Source organism: Lepidochelys kempii, chromosome 7 (genome assembly GCF_965140285.1).
Source record: "Lepidochelys kempii isolate rLepKem1 chromosome 7, rLepKem1.hap1, whole genome shotgun sequence".
NCBI classification, from domain to species: Eukaryota; Metazoa; Chordata; order Testudines; family Cheloniidae; genus Lepidochelys; species Lepidochelys kempii.
In genome coordinates, this window is record NC_136386.1 from 90056475 (window position 1) to 90077514 (window position 21040).

Below are 21040 nucleotides of genomic sequence, written 5' to 3' on the forward strand. Positions count from 1 at the left end.
AAGTATAATTACCTGACACATTACCATCCCAGGCAATGACTGGGGGTGGCAAGGCACTGGTTGACTTGTGAGTCATCACAAATATGCATGGAAAGAAAGTAACATCTAGAAAGGCAATACAAGGAAAATTCATCCTTTCATTTTCTGGAAGTGTAGAAACTTTTGATCCGTAAGGTCACAGGAGACAACCAGAAAATGGGAATTGTTCCTGGACACTAGGGAGGATGTGGGAGGTTGGAAGGTCTCAAATGTAAAGTTCTCTCTCCTCCTTAGGCTAGCTAGCTGATAGGGGCTTTGGGGCAGTTGATACTCATACTGATTTGTACCCACATTTTGTACCATAGCTCCTTCTCCCCCACCCTTTCAAAAAAAGGAAACACGAATGAAACTGGCACAATCACTTTAAGACCTATAAAAAGAAAGCAATGACAAAAGAGACTCCATGGAGCCACTCAAAAGCAGAATTGAGACCTATTCTTGACAATGTCTTTTTTAAATATATAAACAAGCTATAGAACAGTCCATAGCCCACTTCTCTCTCTAGAAGGGGTACTCCTGATCATATTTTATTCTGTTCAACATGTAGCGTACATAAATGTATTACCCAGCATATATGCATATATGAAGCAGGTATTTGTGCACCACCTGCATGAGCACCTTGGAAATTTGGCATTAGATGAAGGGATTCATAGTACTTTGGAGAATATTTTTAAAAATAGTAGATCCTCCTGAAAAGAAGTTGAAGTCTATTCTGCTAGTTAACAGCTCTAATTCATTTTCCTGAAGAAGACAGCAAAAGAGCCTTTTTGGATGGTACTCTTTAAAATTGCGCATTGCTTCAAGAGCTGGAAGTCTGAATATAGTTTTGATTCCAATTGAAATAATTCACTATTCATAGAAATGGCACCGACACCAAAGAGCAGAATAGCAAAACAGAGGAATGGGTGGAGAAAATGCCTCCCATGCTAGTGGCTGAGTAAAATTTTATTGCATTGAATTTTCCAGGCATCCATATTTTGTTCAGTGTAACGCTTGAGGACATCTGGAAGTCGTTCTCATGCCCACGCACCCTTTAGTGTTGGAAAGACCTTTACATATGTCTGCAGAAAAGCTGGAAAATTACACAATTATTTAAACAGAATTTTTAAAAAAGAGATTTTACCATTGAAATGGTACTCTATCAGAAGTTTGATTTAAAAAATAGTATACAAATTCAAATTTGATAGTGTTTCTTTAAATTGGAGTTGCTCAGATTAATCCCTGTAAACTTTCCTGGAATTGTACTCTTAACAGGAACACCAGAAATTCCCTAGCAAATCAGAGTTATTGCCCACCAAGTCCGTTTTCCTGTCTCTGCCAGTGGTCAGTACCCAGATGTTTCACAGGAAGCTTCAAGAAACTCTGCAATGGACAACTATGGAATAATCTGCCCAAAGATAAAGCTTCTTCTTCACCATGTTAGTGGTCCATGTCTGTTATTTCATATCTGTCAGAAGTTCATATCTGTTATTTTTTAACCTATCTGTCATAACTGCAGGTATTCTCATTTTATATAGAAATGTATAATGCTTTTTTGAATTTTGCAGACATCTTGGTCTCAATCATATCTTGGGGCACCGAGTTCCACATGCAAATATTCACAATGTATTTAAATATTTATTTTAATCAGTTTTAAATTGATTGCCTTTCAGTTTCATTGGATGTTTCCTTGTTCATGTATTATGAGAATAATGTACCCCTCCATTCACTATTAAATATTCATATCGTGTCTACTTGCTCATCTCCTCTTAACTGAACAGTCCTAATTTTCAACTTGCCTCACATGTAAGACTTTTGGTGTATGCCAACACTCTGATAAAAAACCTGTAGCCTCAGAGCCTGGGTCATTTGATATGGGCTCGTGGGGCTCAGGCCTTGGGATTTTTACTGCAGGGTAGACATTTGGGCCCGGACGTTTGGGCCCTCAGCTCTCGGACTTCCTCCTATGAGACACACGAAGGGAGCTTGGAGAGAGGGAGAGCTGAGCAGCTGGCTGTGGAAGAGAGAGTTTCAGTCACTGGCCCATTTCTCTCAGCCCCATACTTCTAAGTTTGCCTGAAGGAAGAAACAAAAATGGCCAACAGAAAATTACTGCTGAGAAAATAAGCCAGGCACCAGACTCTAGGAGAAAAGATGAAGGGGTAGAGGGAACATGTGGACTGTAGAGGTGGGAAAGGCAGAGAGTACTGATGGACTGTAGGGAATAAGGGGATTAATTATGGGGGCTCAGATATCGTGGAGTTGGGCAGAGTATGAAACCTTTTCAGAACAGAATGTAGATGGATAAAGGAGAATTGCTTCACTGTATGAAAAGAAAAGGAGTACTTGTGGCACCTTAGAGACTAACCAATTTATTTGAGCATAAGCTTTCGTGAGCTACAGCTACAGCTCATCCGATGAAGTGAGCTGTAGCTCACGAAAGCTCATGCTCAAGTAAATTGGTTAGTCTCTAAGGTGCCACAAGTACTCCTTTTCTTTTTGCGAATACAGACTAACACGGCTGTTACTCTGACACCTGTATGAAAAGAGGAAAGTGAAGAAATGTGCGGGCAGCAGGATGGATGAGAATATTAACTGATGGTAGGATGCATGGAATGCCGGGGATATAACTGATACAGTGATAGGGCAATTTTTGGATTTTTTTTTTTAAAGGGAAATTGTGGGAACCCACTTTGATTTATTAAGCAAATTATATGAAAGTTTCATGCAATTTTCACCCTCAGGCTTTTCTGCCAAGCCCACGTAGACAATTCTGACATACTCTGTAGTCAAGGGCCATGAAGGTTTATGTAGCATTCTATTCCTTTCAATGACACGCTTGAACACATCACTTTGCTAGTGGCCATACTCTGTGAGCACCCACTGATGTCATTAGTGTTCAATTCTGTCCAATGCTGATTATCTAGACTGCTTTTTGGATGTTTAATAGTTGGTTTCTGGAACTCAAATATGCTTATTCTTGCTCTTTGAAAAGTGACAAGCTATGAAAATCCTGATACTGGTAAAAGTCAATGCTTTGAATGCTTCATTGACAGAGCTTAACAGGAGATAAATTTGATGTTAATCAGTTACCAAACTGGTTTATCTACTGGTAGTCTAAGGTGGACGTTATCTGCCCCATCTCATGGAAGACAAATCCCATATATCTTAAAATGTCTAGCTAAAATGCAGAAATCCCAGAACTATTCATGTGGTTTTATTCACATGATATAGTTTGTACCTTTTGTGTGTTTTTCACTATATTTGTTTGTTTATCTTCTTTTGCACTTTTAAAAAAGAGTGATATAATCTTTTTAGCATAAGTCTTCACTATGGCATTAAGTCTGGTTATCTACACTTGAGCTGGCCTAACTCAAGTGAGTGGGCACACTGACAAACTGAACATTTGAGGTATGCAGAGTGATTCTGAGAGCAGCTAAGGAGTTGTGCTATTGAGCTGCGTTAATTCGAGCTGCGACCTAGTTTGAGTTAAAAGCACCACCACAGTCAAAATTTAATGGTTTTCGTGTGTGGCCAGGACTTGAATTTGGGGCAACACCTGAGTTCACTCTGAAGTAAAGACAAGCCCACATATTTATACTAACCACAGTATTTAGGATTAGCTCCATTCTGTACTTTATGAACAAAAAAAATGTACACTCCAAAGAAATCTATATAGACTATGTGATAAATATTTAGATTTTTCTGAGTCTGCCAAGAGTACATTGACTTTAAAAAAGTCATCACCCCAAGAAAATGAAACACTTAAAAAGACTACGAAGATTTCAGTTTTATACCTTAAATACCTGCTTCTCCCAAAAGCGATTAGTATATCAAACACCACCATTGCAAAAAATTGTACTTACTTGTATTTTAAGAGCAGCCACTGAATTAACCAGAGTCCTACAAGGATCATGCCATTAATTTCACAAATAGAAAAGGCCCATTGTACACGGTTAAAACGGTCAAAAAATGCATCTGGTAGGGGATGCTGCACCTCCTTGGGAGGCACTCGTTCATGAACGACTGAGATTGTCACTGTGGTAAAGATGAAACAAAAAAGTGCATAAAGAAAAGCCAGTAAAGTCTTCCCCCACTCCATAGGATACTGGGAACGCTCTGGCTCTGGCATGGGGATCTTTATCATCTCCTTCCTATATCCATTTGGCATCCCATTCAATTTGATTTTAGTGCTGAAATCATTTTCACTCGTGGTGACATCTGTACTGATGCTGAGGTGCCCATTGGCATGCCCATTTTTGTGCGCCTCAATTTGGTGCTCCATTTTTAAAGTTTCTATCATGTACAACAACCTCTGCCCACTGTCAGAAGACACACGTGACAAAGGTGGCTTCTTAAAATCCTCCTTAGTTAGATTGATCAAATCCTGCCCAGTGTAAAATTCCAATGGTTCACAGTATTCTGGCACAGCATTCTCCATCAGCCAATTTGCCACCTCTTTGGGTGACCAGAATGCCACTTCTTTCATTTTGTCAGGCAAATGCATGAAGTCTTAAGTTTACTTTAAACCAGGCAGCAGTTGCTATTGTTCCAATACAACAAAAAGCCTCTTTTTGGCTTGTTCATCCTGTCAGATGTGCAGCAAAAACCAGTTTGGCAAGTTGACAAGTACAAGTTTCTAAATACTTTGTACAAATACCAATATAAGGTGGTCAGTCCAGGAAATGGTTCATCTTTTTTGCATTTATACTCTTCTTTCTAGTGAGGAAAAAAAAAATAAAAGGTGTTAAGACAGTGGTAACCTGTAAGTTTGCGTTTTATGTTCATAAGAAAAAAATAGCCCAAAGAAGCAATATCTAGATAGGAACATGAAGAAAGAAGTACCTTTTAAAATTCAGACAAATGCATATGACTTTTCTTTTCAAGTTTGTTTCTGAATACTCAAGATAGTTACTAGTTTGATCTTCTGTATCATTTTAACAGTTAATATAAAGTTGTCTGGGGCAGGGAACCTCTTTTTGTTCCATGTTTCTACAGCACCTGGCACAATGGGGTCCTGGTCCAGAACCAGGCCTCCTCGAGCTAGGTAATACAAATAGTAAAATCATTACCTGTTCATCCATCAACTGTGTGATCTTACTGATGTAGCTCCTGTCCTCTTATACCCCTTCCATACTACTGTATGTTATGCTCATTCTTTGGAGTCTGATCCAAATCATGCTCATCTCAAGATGCTTTCACAAGATTTTAGCTATAAGTATAGGTAGTCGACTGATGATGTGAGATTTCAACCATGTTAAAGATTAAAAATCACAAGTTTTTGGTCCGACTGAAATCTGAACTGGAAAAATAGACCCTTCCAGTTTTAGATTCAACATGAAATCTAAGCAGATAGAGTGGTTTTAGATCCATGATGTAAATATTAACTGTCCAAACTTTGCAATAGTTCTGATATAAAGTTATGGTTTATTATAATTTGTAATTTTAACAGTCCATACTGACTTAATTTTAAATAATCAACAAAATAAAATGTACAGTACAAAGCAAAATGCAAGCTATAAGTCATAGAAATGTAGGGCTGCAAGGGTTCTCAAGAGGTTATCATGTCCATTCCCTCCAAAGCTGAAGCAGAACCAAGTACACTTACACCATCCCTGACAAGCGTTTGTCCAACCTGTTCTTAAAAACTTCCAGCGACAGGGACTCTACAAACCTCCCTTGGCATCCTATTCCAGTACTTAACTATCCTTACAATTAGAAAATTATTCCTAATATCTCACCTGAATTTCTCTTGCTGCGAACTTAGCCGATTGCTTTGTGTCCTACCCTCAGTGAACACGGAAAACAATCGACAACCATCCTGTTTATAACAACTGTTTACATATTTGAAATCTGTTACGTCGCCCCATAGCCTTTTCTTCTCTAGACTAAGTATAACCAGTTCTTTCAACCTCTCCTCATAGGTCAGGTTTTCTAAATCTCATATTTTTGTTGCTCTCCTCTAGTCTCTCTCTCCAATTTGTCCACATCTTTCGTAAAGTGTGGTGCCCAAAACTAAACAAAATACTCCAGCTGAGATGCCACAGCCCAGTGCCAAGGTGAGTAGAGTAGAACAATTAACTCCCATGTCTTACACACCTGTCTTACGCACATCTGACACACCTGTTTGTATATCCCAGAATATTTACCGTTTTTTTGCAATTGCATCATATTGCTGGCTCATATTCAGTTTGTGATCCACTATAATCACCAGACCCTGGCCAGTTGTTACTCATTTTGTAGTTGCACATTTGATTTTTCCTTCCTAAATGAGTACTTTGCACTTGTCTTTACTGAATTTGTAAGCTTGTATGATTCAACTCAGAATCAATACTATGCTTCACATCTCAGCTCTTATAAATGTTTATAGTGAAAACAAGAATACATTTATTATCAAAGATTTAAGATTAAAGGGACTGTAAGTAAAAATACTGGAAACAAATGGTTATATATGAATCAAAATCATAATACACTTTCTAGAGACTAAACTTAACTAACAGGTTAACCTCCTGTCCAAAGAAGCTCACCTCTGCAGAGTTTTCAACCAAGTCTGCCTACGGTCCTGTTTTCATCAGTGTAAATGTGATGTCAGTTTACTTCCTAAGTACAGGATAAAGGGGTGTCTATTTGCCCCTTAGATAGAACCCCAAAGTTCATTGTCTTTACTCTTAGACAGGATAACCCCCTGTAGTTTGTTTTCTCCTGTGTGCTATTTCCTGTTGATTTCACGTCTCTTGGTTAGCATTTGACTCTGTATGTAAAAGGGCATCCACTGTGTTAGTATGTAAGCTAATAATTGTAAGCTAATAGAGAGACAGGTGAATTAACATCTCTTGTCTAACAAGAAACATGTTTTTTTACCTCTGCTGGTGACTGACATCTTGATTCAGACTGTAAGAATATATTTTCAGTATACATGCAAAAGTATCTGTACATATATTTCATGATGATATTAATAGCCAGTGTGATTCCGGCTTTTATTTGAGACTTCACATGATATTGTTTGGTGAACCAGAATGTATATACCAGAATCAGGAGATACCTGTCCCCTTCTATATTCCCTTAACGGGTGGCATTAAGAGGTTCTTGGATCACAGAAGACGCTATTGCAACCAGACGTAACCACTCTTAAAAACATAAAGGAGTATGTACAGGCTAAAACCATGTGATAGATCAGCGTAACGGCAATTTTAGGGAAGTGGGTTTTGCCAAACATCCTGCTAGAATATATGCTAGAAAGCAAACTTCTCCAAAGAGTAGGAGAAGAGTTGTATAATCTATTACAACCTGCTGAGTAAACAGTATGCTTTTAAAAGTTATCTAAAGATATACTAGATTAATAGTTTATGGAAAAATAAACATTTACATATTTTTCACGGGGCCTCTTTTCTCAATGCCAACATTAAATCCACAAATACTCCATGCTGCTAGTAAAGTAGATAGGACTGGGTGATTCTGAGTTGCTGCAAAAACTGCATCTGAAATTCATGGCATTCTGCCTGGGTATTGCTGCTCATATTTTATGAGAACTCTCAAACCTCTTGTCCAAATGCAGAACAAGAAAGCACTCCATGGTACCATCCCCCCATATGTATGGTCTATGTTTGCCACATAGCAAGGCCCAGTTTGGTAATTTCAGCTTCTTGATACCTACAGTAGCAGACTAAACAGTCTTCCATTGCATGATATAAAAGCTTCACAAAGGGTAAGGGAAGAAACATGGGAAAAGCAGGCAGGTAGGGATAGATTTTGAAATCTCTGGGGGGCAGGGAATGGGAACTGCACATTCAGGAAACCATTTGAGTTAATTGATTAATCTGACGCAGAGAAAAATAATCCACATTCACTATTTTTCTACAGATATGAACATTAACTAGATAAAGCCAGATGGACAGTTACTTGTTCCTTTAAGGGAATCAGGGCCCAGTGTGCATTCTGAAGGTCCACCTGAGAGTAACTGACTGTGTCAGGTGGCTCCCTAAAGGTTAATTGGGGAAGAAAAGGGGATAGGGGAAATGTGGGAAACAGAAACAAGCCCATCGAACCCTCACCCTGATACGTCCTACCTCCCTACACCTGGACCTTCCGCCAAGCCCCCCTCTACCTCCGCCCCCACTAAGCCCAACCCGCTGCTCCAGGACCCTCACCCCACCAAGCCCTACTCCCCCAGCACCCAGATCCCCTCCCCTGAGCCCCCCATATCCAGACCCCCCCTGCCAAGTTCAATCTCCCCACACCTCCCTGCTGAGCCCCAACCACCGTCACCTGGATCTCCTGCAGAGTCCCATTGCCCCTGCACCTGGAATCCCTCAATAAGCCCCTGTGCATCCAGATCTCCCAATAAGCAACCCGCATCCAGATTGCCCCACACAGAAACCTCTCACCCCACATCTGGATCCCCTACACACTTGAATCCTGCTGGGATAAGCCTGCCCACCCACACCTGGTATGCCTGGCGCAGAGGGACAGGGCCCTAGGGTGTTTCTGGGGCAGGCCCAGCCCTTGCACTGTGTCAGGGGCAGATGCAGCCTCACTGCCGAGTCCCTGTACTAGGGGAGGTGGGGGTTTCAGAGTAATCTCCCACCTCAATGCAGCCAGTGGCCTGTGGTCCCCACTGCCACGCTGGAGCCACATTTATTTATTGACAAATAAAATTTGCAGAATTTTAAAATATTGTGCACATACTTTTTGGTGCAGAATATTTAATTTTTTGGCACAGAATTCTCTCAGGAGTATATACTGCATTAGTAATACTCTGAGTTATTCTATCCCCATTAGAGTTAACGTTACACCTTTGAGAATTAGGTTGTCTGGAAAAGTAAGTTTATTAAATCAAGTTCTCATACTTTTGGGACTTACACAGCTTGCATCTTCCACTCTCTGGAAACAGGCTTAATCTCCCAGGCTTTGCTCTTAGTGTCAAACACACTTTCAATCTGCCATACCTTATTCTTAAAAGGAACAACTCCCATTAAGTAAGTGCAAATAATAAATGCAGCTGTAAAGCCAATATTAACACAAAATCCACATCACTTTAAATGCACATCACTTCTACGGGCCACTTTCCTCATATCCCACTGAGGAATACACTAAGAAACTGCATCATCTCCTCAGGACACTCCCTACACTAAGACAGGAACAAATCAACATACCCTTAGAGCCCCGACCGGGGCTATTCGATCTACTACCCAAGATCCACAAACCCGGAAATCCTAGACACCCCATCATCTTGGGCATTGGCACTCTGAATGAAGGACTGTACGCATATGTGGACTCTCTACTCAGACCCTACGCCACCAGCACTCCCAACTGTCTCCGTAACATCACTGATTTCCTGAGAAAACTACAAAGCATTGGTGATCTTCCAGAAAACACCATCCTAGCCGCCATGGATGTAGAGGCTCTCTACACAAACATCCCACACACAGATGGAATACAAGCTGTCAGGAACAGTATCCCTGATGATGCCACAGCACTGGTTGCTGAGCTCTGTGACTTTATCCTCATGCACAATTATTTCAAATTTTCTGACAATATACACCTCCAGACCAGTGGCACCGCTATGGGCACCCACATGGCCCCACAATATGCCAACATTTTTATGGCTGACCTGGAACAACACTTCCTCAGCTCTCGTCCACTCACGCCCCTTCTCTACCTATGCTACACTTATGACATCATCATCACCTGGACCCTCGGAAGGAAACCCTGAAAGAATTCCACCACGATTTCAACAGCTTCCACCCCACCATTAACTTCAGCCTGGACCAATCTACACGGGAGGTCCATTTCCCAGACACCACGGTGCAAATAAGTGACGGTCACATTACCACCACCCTATACCAAAAACCCACCGACCACTATGCCTACCTTCATGCCTCCAGCTGCCATCCCAGACACACCACACAGCCAAGCGCGGAGGTACAACCGCATTTGCTCCAACCCCTCAGACAGAGACCAACACCTACAAGGTCTTCACCAAGCATTCTCAAAACTACGATACCCGCATGAGGAAATAAGGAAACAGAACAACAGAGCCAGATGTGTACCCACAAGCCTCCTGCTGTGAGACAAGCCCAAGAAAGAAACCAACAGAACTCCACTGGCCATCACATACACTCCTCATCTAAAACCTCTCCAACGCATCATCAGTGATCTACAACCCATCCTGGACAACGATCCCGCACTTTCACAGGCCAGTCCTCGCCCACAGACAACCCGCCAACCTGAAGCATAGTCTCCCCAGCAACGACACACCACACCATAGTAACTCTAACTGAGGAACCAATCCATGCAACAAACCTCAATGCCAACTCTGCCCACATATCTACACCAGTGACACCATCACAGGACCTAACCAGATCAGCCACACCATCACCGGTTCATTCACCTGCACGTCCACCAATGTAATATAAGCCATCATATGCCAGCAATGCCCTTCTGCTATGTACATCGGCCAAACTGGACAGTCCCTATGTAAAAGGATAAATGGACACAAATCAGATATTAGGAATGGCAATATACAAAAACCTGTAGAAGAACACTTCAGTCTCCCTGGACACACAATAGCAGATTTAAAGGTAGCCATCCTGCAACAAAAAAACTTCAGGATCGGACTTCAAAGAGAAACTGCTGAGCTTCAGTTTATTTGCAAATTTGACACCATCAGCTCAGGATTAAACAAAGACTGTGAATGGCTAGGCAACTACAAAAGCAGTTTCTCCTCCCTTGGTGTTCACACCTCAACTGCTAGAAGAGGGCCTCATCCTCCCTGATTGAACTAACCTCGTTATCCCTAGCCCGATTCTTGCTTGCATATTTACACCTGCCTATGGAAATTTCCACTACATGCATCTGACGAAGTGGGTATTCACCCACGAAAGCTTATGCTCCAATGCATCTGTCAGTCTATAAGGTGCCACAGGACTCTTTGCTGCTTTTACAGATCCAGACTAACATGGCTACCCCTCTGGTACTTTAAATGCAATGTTTAGCAAGATAAAATTACAGCAAGAACTCCTGGGTCCTTATATTAACTTTCATACATGTATGTTTTTTCCCCACTCCCCACGAATCAGCAGCAAAGTCTGAACTCACAAACTTCAGAACCATAGCACAGATTTCTTCTACTTCAACAATAAGAGTAATCTGTATTGAAAAAGCATGCTGAACTCCTCTTAGGGTGACCAGATAGCAAGTGTAAAAAATCAGGACGGGGTGTGTGTGATAATAGGTGCCTATATAAGGAAAAGCCCCCAAAATCTGGACTGCTCCTATAAAATCAAGACATCTGGTCACCCTAACTCCTCTGTATGGCCCAGCCCATACAGTGAGCCAACACACCCAGTGGGTTACGCAAATACTTGTAAGGTGGCACTGAAACTCTAGGTATTAGGATTTTTGGTTAACTTCCTGGCTCTGGGAGCAAATTTTACGGACAGCATAGCCAGTTGTACCACCTCCTGCATTTGCGTCATCTGCAGCGGCTGAATCTGGCATCTTTGGATGGAAATGCATAAGCTTCTTCCACTTAAGCTAGAGGGCCAGATCTCTTTGTATGAAAACTGCAGTGGAGTCATAAACCTCTGTATGCGGTTTAGCTGCTAAAGTGTGACTGAACCACACTCATCTAAGCATCAAATTTGCCATGTTCCTTCTGAACTATTGTGTGGCAAAAGCAATTAGACTTGGCTCAGTTATATCAGAAACTCTAATTCTATTCTCAGTTCTGCCCACAGTGGGTGAATGAGGTTACCTTCTGCAAGGTCTCGGTTATCCAATTTGGGAAGTAGGTGAATAATAGCCTTCCCTCAAGACAGCACTCCTTGGTTTATAGTAAGGCTTGTGGTGTGCACAAAAGATGCAGCAATCAATAGAAGAGCTGGGACTAGAACTCATGGTACCTGGACTTGCAATCTAGTGCTCTTTTCCGTAGGTTACAAGCACTGTGGGGGAGTCAATTTCTCTCTTATTTTGCTTCCTCAAAATCATGCAATGGCCTGAACTTGGCACATCAGCAAGACTGCTTGCAGCAGGAGCCGAATCTCATGACTCAGGATAAATCTGAGAGAGTTGGCAACACTGACCAAGGTTGCCAAGAAACACAGCAAAATATCTAAGAACTGAAACCAGCCCGCCTAACTCCAAGTCTCATGCCTGAGTACAAGATCACCTGTTCCTCATTCTTTTTTATGTTTTCATTCTCTCAGTGAAGTCCTTTCCTATCAAGGCAACAATCATTACAGAAATTAGTAAAGTAACTAATAGCCAATTCAAAGCTGTGAATAGCTATTAACCAATAGCCATGCAGTTTTGAGCTTTCACTTTTATTTTTAAAAAGCTTAATATCTGCACAGGCAGTAACAAAGTATTTCTTAAAACAAAGCTTAAAACAAAGTATTTCTTAAAATAAAGTCACCACCTACATTATATACATTCTAGGACTGCACATTAGCTTGCGGTTTTAGTGACATTACTTTTATTGTTAAGATCCAACAGTAAGTAATCAAAAACAAACAAAAAGTCTTCCAGAAATTGAGTTTATCTTCCTTTAGCAAACCCTGTTTTTGAAGCCTAGTCAAGTCGACAGTGTCTATATAATAAATATTAAACAAAAAGAAGTCAAAGAAGTTACTGTAACAGTCTGAATATTAATCAGTGATAGATTTTTGTGCCTAAAATATATATAACCAAAACTATCACCAATGCTGGCATGAAACAGTTTGCCTTAGTACTTAGGCTGTAAACTCTTTGGGGCCAGGACCGACTCTTTTACTCTGTATTTGTATGACTATCATTGTGGGGTCCGGTCCATGACTAGAGTTCCTAGACACTGCAGTAATACAAATATTAACAACAGTAACACCAGTACCATTCCACTACCTCAGCGGTAATATATCAACAGGCCAACAAACGTACGTAAGATTAAAAAGAAACTAAGTTTATAGCCAGAGCATAAAACTCTAGTGTGTGCGTTTCCCATCAGGGAGAGAAAATTTATATCTACAGGGTATATTTCAAAATTGCTGCGACTCCTCCCAGGCAGCCTTGCCTCCCGTCATCTTGAGATTGTACCCTGGATGATTGGCAGCTCTCAGGCATACTGATTATATAACAGAAGGCTTTAAAACATTACAGTAAAAGTTTGAGTTGGTTTACAGCACTGCAGGCATCACCAAATGTTGAGCACAAGACTCTTCAGCAATTGTGCTGTTATATTTTGAGACAGTTGCAACCTCTGAGTAGATTCAAAGCAGCGGTTCTGGAACTAGGGGTGCAGCAGCACCCCTTGGCTTGAAGTGGTTTCCATCATATACAGGGCTTGGAGTTTTATTCTATAGCTTTCAGCACCCCCACTATAAAAATTGTTCCACTGCCATTGATTCAAAGGGTAGCCCGTGGGGGGAACACATTGTAATAATCAGATTAGAGGTAATAAATACCTGAATTACAGTGACGAAGTTCACATTCTGAATGGAAGACTGCAATGGAAGATAAAAAGATACTCTCAACACAGTTGAAACAACTTAAATGTTCACCTTTGGAAAGAAAAAGTATCTTTAATATCACCAAAAAGAAAAGGAGTACTTGTGGCGTCTTAGAGACTAACAAATTTATCTGAGCATAAGCTTTTATGAGCTACAGCTCACTTCATCGGATGCATTCAGTCTTTCTGCGAATACAGACTAACACGGTGCTACTCTGAAACCTTTAATATCACCTTAACTGATCAGCACATCTTTAACATTCCAGGGAGAGAAAAAATATTTTCTAAACTACTAATATAAATCCACCCACAGTTGAAGAATTCAGTTAAAACCTATACAGTTAAACGGTAACACAAACAGAATCACACAGAGATAAATGACACAGGTGAGAAGAACTGAGTTACAGTTACACTGATACCTTAGTTATGTCAGATTGATAGTAGCTAAAACAATTATCTTCAGGTGACATTTGGGATATATGATGAATAGTTATCTAATAAATGCTTTTATAATAACAATCATTCTTTGCATTATTTATGAAAAACTCAAGGATGAAGATCTCTTTCATTCAAACCTCATTTGTCTCATTTCCTTCCATTCAGTTCTTCTATTCATACCCATAAAACTAGTTTATCTACGTAACTTTTCTTCCTCTTCTGCCTGCTTCTCTGAAGTAGTTATGGAGACACTAACAAACATTATTGTGCTAGGCTTTCACCTGACCCACAATTTTGTTAACCAAATAGTTGCTAAGCCTTTGTTATGTTACTATGGAAATACCACTTTATCTGATTCACTATTGACGAATACAATCTGGGCTAACAAAAAATATACCGTACATTGCCAGTACACATTATCAGCACAATACATATATCAGTATGTATTGTGCACTTAATAGTAATAAAACAGCAGTTAAATATAACAGCAGTTATATAGCCTAAACCCTTGCTCACTTACGCTAAGTATCCCATAACTCCTTGCATTCACTGAAGTAAGTTATAGCTTGAACAAATAGGGAAGCTATCAAGATCAGAACAAATGAATGTTTTATGAGAGCAAAAGGAAAGGGTCTTACTCTCATAGACCTGTACTGGAATGTCCCAAAGAAAGAGGTCAAGATATATGATTTTACTACCTTAGTACAGACCTAAGAGGAGTCTTCATGTCCTTTGGGACCTGGAATACATGTGTTCAGAACAAAGAGATAAAGGGTACAACATGGTACCACAAAAACAAGGTAGAAAGGCTGGTTAAATCTACTTTCAGATGGCGTACACAGTATTTTTACTTGTAAACAGGTAGGGTATAAAAAGATGGCTTTAGGGGAATAACTTTGGGAGCACACCTGCTATGTGCTGCACGGGACAGCTTCCCAGAGCCTGGTATCATACTGAATCTTTTTCCTGTACTCTATTATTATTGGCTTGTAGCAATAAACCTGACTGATATTAGTTATTTGGTCTCTTGAATACATTTCCTAACAAATTAAGTGTAATCCAGCAATTGACTACGTCATTTATCAACACTGTTGAGTTTTCCTAACAAATTACTTTCTTCCCACTGTACACCAGAAATCAATTGTGTTTTCCCATAATATATATAACCAATATTCAGACATCACTCTCTATTACATAAAAGAATTGAAAGAATATTAAAGATTTAAAATCGAGTACTCAAAGCTAGGACATGCCTGAATTAAGGGTTGCCTGTGTATTCAATCCCCTTGTGTGTATGCATTAAGAAACAGCGTTCAATTACATGATCACACACTTCCCCCCACTTCCCACACACAGAAACCTTGGCTCCTACATTCAGCCTTTCTCCTGTAATAATGTATTGCCAATTCTTGCATATTTATCAAAAGTCACAACATTCTGAGAGATAAATGAATTTCTGATTTTTATTTTCTCTTGCTCAGGATTTCCATCACCTCTCATTACTATCAATAAGACTGAAGCCACAGACTGCCCTCAATAAAATGACTGACAGGACTCTTTAATCTTCGCAAGTGCAGCTAAGGCTCCCCTTAGCAAAGATGGTCACCTCCCATTGTTTCCAGTGAGGCTGAAACCAGGCTACTTTCAGGTAAGATGGTGGTCCTTTAGGTATCATGTGAGGGGACAGGAGAATGTGGAGGTGCTGAGAATGAAACTGTGGAGGCAACAGTTAGCATAAATGTGTTGGGAAATGGAACAGGTCACTGAAGAGTTGGGCATGTAAGGAGCAATAGACAAACTAAAGAAGGCACATGGGAATGGAGTATGGACGAGAGGGTAGGAGATGGAAGGAAAAGAGAGGGAAACATGGAGGGCAAATGCATGTACGAGCAGGTGGGGGACAAGAGATTGTGGGGAAAAGTGAGTGGGACAGCTGCTTATCCTGTCCAGGTAGAGAAGGGGAAAGAATGGCAGCTCCCCACATGCTAGGTATAGAAGCTAAAGCCTGCTCCAAGTAGTGAACATTATGGGGGTGGAGTGGAGGGAATGCTAGGATGGGAATCCCAGCTACTGCCTTTTTACCCCCAAGGCACAGCCATGAAACATAGGGAGGCTTTTACCCTACAGCAAGGAAAATCCATGTTTAGTTTCTCTCTCAGTCTTTTCCTGACCTTGTTGGACCTACATACTGTGTGACAAAACCAAAGCATTTATGCTGTGCCAACCATCACAATAATGAGGTATCTGCAATACCAGGCACAGGTTGTGTGATAGCAAGTAACTAATTTACAGTAACTACCTTGATGTTTTCAAGTTTACATCACTAAATTAAATGTTATTTAAAAGATCCTGAGATAAAATGAGCTGAAATCTAGGCTATTTTTGAACAGTTGAAATATGCAACCCATCTTCCACATCAATATAGCCATGCATAATAGACTTAAGCTTATTTTAAGAGGAGTGAAATTGACACAAGACTAACATAATACTCTTACACAAAGAAGTCAATTTAAGGTTGCGTGGCCAGCCTGAACACTGGTATTTCCTAATTTTTGAGTGCTTGATTTAGTGATTGAGTGCTTTTTTTAGATTCTTCCTCAGAAACAACTGCTAACAGCAGTAGACTTCCTTCCTATATGTGGACAAAGCCACTGGAGGATGACAGACTTTACTTGTAACCTTGTGAAACTGCTCATTTATCTGTAAAAAGTGGAAAGCAATATTTGCCTGCCTGCCTGCCTGCCTCCCAAGTCTATGGATATAAGGTCTTGCTGAATAATAAAGGATATGAATTACACAGGTACCTATACATACAACAGCTAAGACTAGAACTCACAGTCTTCTCCTGATGCCCAGCACAGCATCATTTCCCATAGGCTAAAGGGGTGTCTGCTGCTGTGTCCTGGCCAGAGCTCAAGTTCTACAGCGCCAGGAGGCATGCTCAGTGCAGAAGGAGGGTCAGTGATGCTGGAATATGCTCATTGCAGAGCAACTGTCCGAGGTTTTAGCAGAAAGCCTCTCAAAACATCTACCAATTATGTGCAAATGGCAAATTTTGAGGCTTATACCTTACCCAAATCTGGTTGAATTTTCATGGAGACAATGAAAGACCCCAGCAATAGCCCCGTCAAGATTCTAGTTTTCATTCAAAACCATGGAGAAGCTGGAGTTCAAAGAAGCAATTGAAAAAAATTAACATTACCAAAACTCTCCCTTCCCCAAAATATACCTCTTTCTTGGAAAGGGCTGCACTTTGTCCGAGAATTTCAGCCAGAAGCAGAGAGCGAGAACAGAAAGCTTCCACCCAAACAGTTAAAATTTGGCGAAATTACAAGTAACCTAAAACAGAAGTGCTTACCATAGGAAGTGTTAGGCAACCTTAAATACATGTGTGTCACTGCTGGCTCCACTATAATAGCATATCTGAGGTGTGAGGCTGTATGGAATATTGGAGACTGTTTATAATATTAATGTTACCAATATTATAAAATTGCAAGGAATCTGACCAGATATGCTGTGTAAGGTATCTGTGAAAATGCTGTTTTCCCAAGTATGATGATCTTGTTTATGTTTGTATCACCTTTGTATTGTAAGTTATAGATATGTATGATATTCATATTTCCAAAATTGTGCTTTGTTTCTGGGTGACATCCCACAGACAGATTGGCATCAGCAATGCCTAGCATCAAGCGTAATCAGCTGTACAATAAACCCATTGAAAGGAGCCAGGGTATACACCTTATGACTCAACAGGACTTGTAGGGGCATGCCTATGGACAGAAAACTTTTGCATGCCCATGTGCTGTATAGCCTGTATTTGGGACACAGGAAGTACAAGCCACATGGCAAAAGGAATATAAAAGGCAGCTGCGCCATCTCCATTTTGTCTTCATTCCTGCTTCTTACCACTGAACTACTTTTCTACAAACTGAAACGCTGAACAAAGGACTGAATGAACCATCCAAGCTGTAGATGTGTTCCAGAAGGACTTTCAAGCCAGCAAACTCACCAACACTGCTAAGAACCTGATATATGGACTTTGAAGTCCCTGTATGTATCTGATTGCTTTACCATTTAACAACTCTCTTCTTGTTCTTTTTTCTTTATAATAAACCTTTAGTTTTAGACACTAAATAATTGGCTGGCAGCAAGGTATTTTGGGTAAGATCCAACCTAATATTGACCTGGCAATTTGGCTGGCTCTTTGTGGTTCAGAAGAACATTTTGTAATGAGCCGAGTTTTTTTAATAACTTCCCACTGCAATGGACTGAGGTGCTGACTGGGAGCCAGAGAACTGGAATGCAATAATGGGGACTGCGTGATTTCTTTTTTTAGATTCTTGATAACCAGTGTGGGGAATCAGGAACACAGTTTGTGACTGGCTGGTGAGTCTGACTTCAGTGTTCTCCACCAGTTTTGGTAGAATCTGCTCTCATTTTGCAGCCTGCCCTGACGTTGGCATTTTCAGTGAGGGCAGCCCAGGCACCCCTGTGTCAACTGTGGTTTATTTAAAATATTATTTTATTGTATTATTTGGGAAATAGTATGACTATGTAATAAAACACTTATATGCATTATGAAAATGAAATCAAACTACCAGGTTTCTCTGTGGTTTATTTACTTATTGAAAATTTGGCTAATAATTATCTGCACTTACGTAAGCATTGTATCTAATTAACATAGAAGGTAACACACTATTGATACCAGCTATCTGATAGTTCGGAGGGGTGAGGCGCATATCACACCATCAATAAACCCCTGTGTAAATTGAAAATAAAGGGTTTTTCCCTTAATTGCTTGTGAATGATTGCTGTCTTACTGACACTGAAAATGAAACTTCTTTAAGTATCTATAGAAGAAAATGGTTAGATGCACGTATAGTTTCTCAAACCAGAGGTGAGATCATTGCCCAAATCCATAACTGTCTGCAACTTTGCAATCTCCTTCCTTTCTCCCTTGGAGAGCATTATTCTGTCAATCACATACGAAAAAAAAAATTCTGAACAGCAGCACAGCGTACAGCGAAAGCAGTCGAGCTAGGCTGCAGACCCAGTATTTTTATTAAGGTAATTTCCTAAATGTTAGGGAACTAGCTAGTGCCTGAGGAGAAGCTGTGCTTATTTTGTAAATTAGGCAGAGTCTTAAAAGTAAAGATGGACTGCAATGCTGTGGAGTCTGTTCAAGAAACTCCCAGGAAGCCAGGACTTTTACACAGACAGGTCATTGATTACCTACAAAACTGAAAACTGTATGGTGAATGACTGGATAAATGGACACAACTAAAAAGCTTTCATTTTTACAGCTTAAAAAATATAAAGTAAAAACTTCAAGAAAAAGTACACACTGGAAACCTGACTACTGTTTCAGCTTTATCTAATTACAGATGCTAAAAGTACCTACACATAAATTCTTTGAGTTCCTGCATATATATATATGCACTTGGTTTAAACAAGCCCTGGGAGTCACATGTAGCACATCACCACGTGTGCCACTGGCAGAATATTGAAACCTGTGAAAAAAATTCTGACCTGTACCTGGCCCAGTGACAACACAAAAAATACTTCTGCCAAGGTATCCTGTGCTGTAACACACATATATAAAAACTGAAACATCTGTCTAACCTTCTTCTGCTAATCATCCAGAGGCACTGTGTTTCTGGTGTTTACTTATGCATGTAGACAGTGAGGTAGGACCATATCTTCTTCTGTGTTCCACATAGGGGATTGCATACACTGTCCACACTCAGCAAATATATAATAATAATAATTATAATGTAGCAGCATATCTCCAACAATCTAATTTTCTTAGTTGTAAACTGCTGACTATACCCACACAAGCAAACAAAACATTATAACTGGCCCTTGATTTTCCCCAGAAGAGGGAGGGAAGAGCTGTGCAGTTAGAAGAATCTCAAGCCAATAACTTAGGATATTTAATAATTAAAAAAAATTATTCCAGACCGCTGATGTCATATCTGTCATCTAGAAAAATTGGATTATTAAAATTTCTCTCAGGTTCACAACAAGGTAAGTAAGAGCTTGTGTGGCGCCTCTGTTGAAAAGTATGGGGCTGCATCCCCCCCGGGTTTATATCTTTGCTCACACTAGCAAAGTGGTAAAGCACACATCTTGAGAGAAGAAGACAGCCACCTGACAAGTAGTAACTTTCCTGCACAGGACAAGCCCTGATGTGCCTTTCCAGGCTCAAAAGACCCTATGCAACTATTAGAAAAAGTATCGGGGGTGGCCGTGTTAGTCTGTATTCACAAAAACAACCAGGAGTCTGGTGGCATCTTAAAGACTAACGGACTTATTTGAGCATAAGCTTTTGTGGGTAAAAACCCCACTTCTTCAGATGCATGGAGTGAAAATTACAGATATAGGCATAAATATACTGGCACATGAAGAGAAGGGAGTTACCTCACAAGTGGAGAACCAGTGTTGACAGGGCCAATTCGATCAGGGGGGATGTAGTCCACTCCCAATAATAGATGAGGAAGTGTCAATTCCAGGGGAGGCAAAGCTGCTTTTGTAATGAGCCAGCCACTCCCAGTTCCTATTCAAGCCCAAATTAATAGTGTTAAATTTGATCTTCTGGATTTCCTGCTGGAAATGCCTGATCAAGTAGGAGGAGTGCATCAGGACATAATGTGGGAGTAGGGTTGCCAACACTATTTCAAAAACAAGGGACTGTTTTCTTAGCACCGCCCACCCCACCCCACTTCTCCTCTTGATATTATTATATTATTAATATAGTATTAATAAATAATAATAATAATAAGCAGTACTCACCTACATTTGCCAGGAGTAATTTCTTGCTGCTTTTTGCAGCACTCACCAACTCCCAGTCTTGTTGCACAGAGATTAAAAAAAATAAGGGACGTCCCTTGTAATAAGGGACTGTTGGAAATCCTGCATGGGAGTGAGATAAAAGACAGGAAAGAAGGAAACTGCTTTTTTCTCAGATGCAAAAGAGGCTGGGGGAAGAAGAGAAGGAAGTGAAAAAAACCTGGAGAAAATCAGCAAGAAGGAGATTAAACTTATTTAATCAAGAGTGTTTAAAATATATCACATAAACAGATTTTATTTTAAAAACTT

At 40.3% G+C, this 21040-nt stretch overlaps 1 protein-coding gene across 35 annotated transcripts in view; it reads right to left on the reverse strand.

Annotated features, from left to right (window-relative positions):
• The window catches only part of SGMS1 (sphingomyelin synthase 1), a 203360-nt gene that overhangs the window by 29458 nt on the left and 152862 nt on the right, over positions 1 to 21040 (reverse strand). For 21 of the 35 annotated variants that reach the window (XM_073353735.2, XM_073353729.2, XM_073353732.2 and 18 more), the window contains 3 exons: positions 20735 to 20919; positions 13461 to 13499; positions 3885 to 4737 (listed from right to left, as the gene is read on the reverse strand). In XM_073353735.2, the coding sequence (XP_073209836.1) occupies positions 3885 to 4525 (641 nt within the window). In that variant the 5' untranslated portion in view covers positions 4526 to 4737; positions 13461 to 13499; positions 20735 to 20919. Of the gene's footprint in view, positions 1 to 3884; positions 4738 to 4863; positions 6522 to 13460; positions 13500 to 17015; positions 17106 to 20362; positions 20631 to 20734; positions 20952 to 21040 lie in introns of those variants that run through there. The other 14 variants (XM_078853825.1, XM_073353716.2, XM_073353718.2 and 11 more) reach the window with 9 other exon arrangements.